Here is a 5,000-nt window from a genome sequence, read left to right as displayed (position 1 = left end):
GGCTTCTTTTTTCGCCTGGCGTCGTCAGGCTTCTTTTTTCGCCTGGCGTCGTCAGGCTTCTTCCTTCGCCTGGCGTCGTCAGGCTTCTTCCTTCGCCTGGCGTCGTCAGGCTTCTTCCTTCGCCTGGCGTCGTCAGGCTTCTTCCTTCGCCTGGCGTCGTCAGGCTTTCTTCCTTCGCCTGGCGTCGTCAGGCTTCTTCCTTCGCCTGGCGTCGTCAGGCTTCGTCCCTTCGCCTGGCGTCGTCAGGCTTCTTCCTTCGCCTGGCGTCGTCAGGCTTCTCTCCTCTGCCTGGCGTCGTCAGGCTTCTTCCTTCGCCTGGCGTCGTCAGCGCTTCTTCCTCTCGCCTGGCCGTCGTCAGGCTTCTTCTCTCGCCTTGGCGTCGTCAGGGGCTTCTCCTCGCCTGGCGTCGTCAGGCTTCTTTCCTCTCGCCTGGCGTCGTCAGGCTTCTTCCTTCGCCTGGCGTCGTCAGGCTTCTTCCTTCGCCTGGCGTCGTCAGGCTTCTTCCTTCGCCTGGCGTCGTCAGGCTTCTTCCTTCGCCTGGCGTCGTCAGGCTTCTTTCCTTCGCCTGGCGTCGTCAGGCTTCTTCCTTCGCCTGGCGTCGTCAGGCTTCTTCCTTCGCCTGGCGTCGTCAGGCTTCTTCCTTCGCCTGGCGTCGTCAGGCTTCTTCCTTCGCCTGGCGTCGTCAGGCTTCTTCCTTCGCCTGGCGTCGTCAGGCTTCTTCCTTCGCCTGGCGTCGTCAGGCTTCTTCCTTCGCCTGGCGTCGTCAGGCTTCTTCCTTCGCCTGGCGTCGTCAGGCTTCTTCCTTCGCCTGGCGTCGTCAGGCTTCTTCCTTCGCCTGGCGTCGTCAGGCTTCTTCCTTCGCCTGGCGTCGTCAGGCTTCTTCCTTCGCCTGGCGTCGTCAGGCTTCTTCCTTCGCCTGGCGTCGTCAGGCTTCTTCCTTCGCCTGGCGTCGTCAGGCTTCTTCCTTCGCCTGGCGTCGTCAGGCTTCTTCCTTCGCCTGGCGTCGTCAGGCTTCTTCCTTCGCCTGGCGTCGTCAGGCTTCTTCCTTCGCCTGGCGTCGTCAGGCTTCTTCCTTCGCCTGGCGTCGTCAGGCTTCTTCCTTCGCCTGGCGTCGTCAGGCTTGTTCCTTCGCCTGGCGTCGTCAGGCTTGTTCCTTCGCCTGGCGTCGTCAGGCTTCTTCCTTCGCCTGGCGTCGTCAGGCTTCTTCCTTCGCCTGGCGTCGTCAGGCTTCTTCCTTCGCCTGGCGTCGTCAGGCTTCTTCCTTCGCCTGGCGTCGTCAGGCTTCTTCCTTCGCCTGGCGTCGTCAGGCTTCTTCCTTCGCCTGGCGTCGTCAGGCTTCTTCCTTCGCCTGGCGTCGTCAGGCTTCTTCCTTCGCCTGGCGTCGTCAGGCTTCTTCCTTCGCCTGGCGTCGTCAGGCTTCTTCCTTCGCCTGGCGTCGTCAGGCTTGTTCCTTCGCCTGGCGTCGTCAGGCTTCTTCTCTCGCCTGGCGTCGTCAGGCTTCTTCTCTCGCCTGGCGTCGTCAGGCTTCTTCCTTCGCCTGGCGTCGTCAGGCTTCTTCCTTCGCCTGGCGTCGTCAGGCTTCTTCCTTCGCCTGGCGTCGTCAGGCTTCTTCCTTCGCCTGGCGTCGTCAGGCTTGTTCCTTCGCCTGGCGTCGTCAGGCTTGTTCCTTCGCCTGGCGTCGTCAGGCTTGTTCCTTCGCCTGGCGTCGTCAGGCTTCTTCCTTCGCCTGGCGTCGTCAGGCTTCTTCCTTCGCCTGGCGTCGTCAGGCTTGTTCCTTCGCCTGGCGTCGTCAGGCTTCTTCCTTCGCCTGGCGTCGTCAGGCTTCTTCCTTCGCCTGGCGTCGTCAGGCTTCTTCTCTCGCCTGGCGTCGTCAGGCTTCTTCTCTCGCCTGGCGTCGTCAGGCTTCTTCCTTCGCCTGGCGTCGTCAGGCTTCTTCCTTCGCCTGGCGTCGTCAGGCTTCTTCCTTCGCCTGGCGTCGTCAGGCTTCTTCCTTCGCCTGGCGTCGTCAGGCTTCTTCCTTCGCCTGGCGTCGTCAGGCTTGTTCCTTCGCCTGGCGTCGTCAGGCTTGTTAATTCGCCTGGCGTCGTCAGGCTTCTTCCTTCGCCTGGCGTCGTCAGGCTTCTTCCTTCGCCTGGCGTCGTCAGGCTTCTTCCTTCGCCTGGCGTCGTCAGGCTTGTTCCTTCGCCTGGCGTCGTCAGGCTTGTTCCTTCGCCTGGCGTCGTCAGGCTTCTTCCTTCGCCTGGCGTCGTCAGGCTTCTTCCTTCGCCTGGCGTCGTCAGGCTTGTTCCTTCGCCTGGCGTCGTCAGGCTTCTTCCTTCGCCTGGCGTCGTCAGGCTTCTTCCTTCGCCTGGCGTCGTCAGGCTTCTTCTCTCGCCTGGCGTCGTCAGGCTTCTTTTTTCGCCTGGCGTCGTCAGGCTTCTTCCTTCGCCTGGCGTCGTCAGGCTTCTTCCTTCGCCTGGCGTCGTCAGGCTTTTTCCTTCGCCTGGCGTCGTCAGGCTTCTTCCTTCGCCTGGCGTCGTCAGGCTTCTTCCTTCGCCTGGCGTCGTCAGGCTTCTTCCTTCGCCTGGCGTCGTCAGGCTTCTTCCTTCGCCTGGCGTCGTCAGGCTTCTTCCTTCGCCTGGCGTCGTCAGGCTTCTTCCTTCGCCTGGCGTCGTCAGGCTTCTTCCTTCGCCTGGCGTCGTCAGGCTTCTTCCTTCGCCTGGCGTCGTCAGGCTTCTTCCTTCGCCTGGCGTCGTCAGGCTTCTTTTTTCGCCAGATAATGACATGTTTATAATGCACATCTTGGTGAGAGAAACCATAACTACCTAGATGATCACGGGCAAAATGGGTTAGGAGCAATAAATGCTGAGGGCGAACGGGTAAAAAGAAGCCAAGAAAGCAGTAGCAACTGCAAAGGAAGATGCTTGGAAAGATTGGTACGAAAATCTGGTTACCAGAGAGGGTGAATACCAAATATACAAAATTGCAAAACACAGAGCAAACCAGAAACAGGACATGACAAGCGTGGCAGTGATAAAGGATGGCACAGGCAGAATACTGACTGACGCGGAAAATATCAAGAAACGGTGGGAGGAGTATTTTTCGTGAGCTACTTAACACTGAAAATGAGAGAAAGCCACTAGATGAATTCGATGCAGTTGTAGGACCTATCCAAAACATCTCCACAGAAGAGATAGTGGCAGTGATAAAAGACATGAAGAACACCAAAGCTCCAGGACCATCGGAGATTACAGCTGAACATCTCAAAAATCTAGATAAAGAAGGTATAAAATGGATAACAGAGCCGCTAAACAAGATATGGAGCGAGGAAATAATACCTGAGGCTTGGACAAAAAGTAAACTAATAACCATCTTCAAAGAAAAGGTGTATCCAATGAATTACAAAAACTACAGAGGTATAAAACTCCTAGAGCATACACTTAAAATCCTAGAAAAAATCCTTGACAAAAGACTTAGACAAATTGTCGACATACATAGAACACAGTTTGGCTTCTCTACTGGAAAAGGTCCCACCGATGCCATCTTTGTAATAAGACAACTACAAGAAAAAACACTGGAGATAAGGAAAACATTATTTGTGGCATTTTTAGACCTAGAGAAAGCCTTCGACCTGTGCCAAGGGAAGTCATGTATTGGTGTCTACGGAAAAATGGAACACCGGAGAAGCTGGTAAGGCTAGTAGAAGCACCTTACAGGTACCAAGGTTGTGACACAACAAGAAGACACTGATGAATTTGAAATTACAGTACGAGTCCATCAAGGTTCGGCACTAAGCCCATTCTTATTCATCAACATCATGGATACCTTGCTAGAAGATGTGAGAACCGACATACCCTCGGAACTACTATTCGCGGATGACGTTGCATTAATCTCTAATTCAGAAGAAGAACTACAGCAAAACATAAAAATTAGCCAAAGGAGATGTGTTGGACAGGGTTAGGTGGAGGAGAGCAACCAAAGCAGCTGACCCCAGGGCAGTCTGGGACTAAGGCTGTATAAAAGTAGAAGAAGAAGATATATATAAAAAGTGTTGCCATAGGAGGAGATCTTTGCTTCTTATCCTATATCTTATTTTCTTCAGCCTCAGGAGGACTCGCGCTTCTCCTTAGCGTCGTCAGGCTTCTTTTGCTTGGCGTTCTCAGACTTCTTCTTTTGCTTGGCGTTGTCAGGCTTCTTCTTTCGCCTGGCATCGTCAGGCTTCTTCTCTCGTCTGGCATCGTCAGGCTTCTTCTCTCGTCTGGCATCGTCAGGCTTCTTCTTTCGCTTGGCGTCGTCAGGCTTCTTCTCTCGCCTGGCATCGTCAGGCTTCTTCTTTCGCTTGGCATCGTCAGGCTTCTTCTCTCGCCTGGCATCGTCAGGTCTCTTTTGCGCCTTCTTCTTCTCAACATAGGGGTGTACTTTCCCATTATGTTCAGCCTCCGCAATGGACTGGTACTAGAAGCCGAAAGAGTATGTTAACATATCAACACTGACATCATCTAAGCCTTGTATAAGTGACACCATACCTTCTGAAACCGCAGGAAGCGATTTTGGAGGGTTCTACCCAATGTTCAAGACGTCTTTATTGATCTGACCCAGACATTCGCCTGGTTGCTGTTAAGGGGGTTTATGAGCTTTTACCTTTAACTTCGCTGCAATTTAAATAATTTCGTCTAATAACTGCTTTGTAAATCTTCCTGTGAGTGCTCCCACATCACAAGCAATATTGTCGAAATTTTTGTATACATCTATCCCAGCTTAGCACATATCCTCAAAAAGAACCCCTCCTTTAGCTCGAGTGAAGCCCATAGCCGCATGTAAATAGCTTCCAAAACGAACACCTAGCACTGTAGCCACGTCATGAAGTTTATAGAACTAGCTGACGAAAATAATGCCCAAAGAGTGCATTGCTATAACACACTTTTTCAGGATAGTACAAAGGCGTGTACCAGCTCTTTGCATTAGTGGCTTTATTTCACCTGCCTTGATAAGAGCTCCGATCAATCCTGCCATGGCCTTAT

At 53.7% G+C, this 5,000-nt stretch overlaps 1 protein-coding gene across 1 annotated transcript in view; it reads right to left on the bottom strand.

Moving 5' to 3' along the window:
- Positions 1-4,083: 4,083 nt before the first annotated feature.
- LOC125043681 (uncharacterized protein AH6.3-like) overlaps positions 4,084-5,000 on the bottom strand; it is a 1,092-nt gene continuing 175 nt past the window's right edge. Inside the window, exons 2-3 of the mRNA XM_047639917.1 lie at positions 4,621-4,631; positions 4,084-4,434 (exon numbers count right to left, since the gene is read on the bottom strand). Of these exons, the coding sequence (XP_047495873.1) occupies positions 4,084-4,434; positions 4,621-4,631 (362 nt within the window). The remainder of the gene's footprint in view (positions 4,435-4,620; positions 4,632-5,000) is intronic.

Source organism: Penaeus chinensis, chromosome 34 (genome assembly GCF_019202785.1).
Source record: "Penaeus chinensis breed Huanghai No. 1 chromosome 34, ASM1920278v2, whole genome shotgun sequence".
Lineage (NCBI taxonomy): Eukaryota > Metazoa > Arthropoda > Malacostraca > Decapoda > Penaeidae > Penaeus > Penaeus chinensis.
The sequence above is the reverse complement of the archived record's forward strand: the minus strand, read 5'-3'. Positions and strand labels throughout refer to the sequence as shown.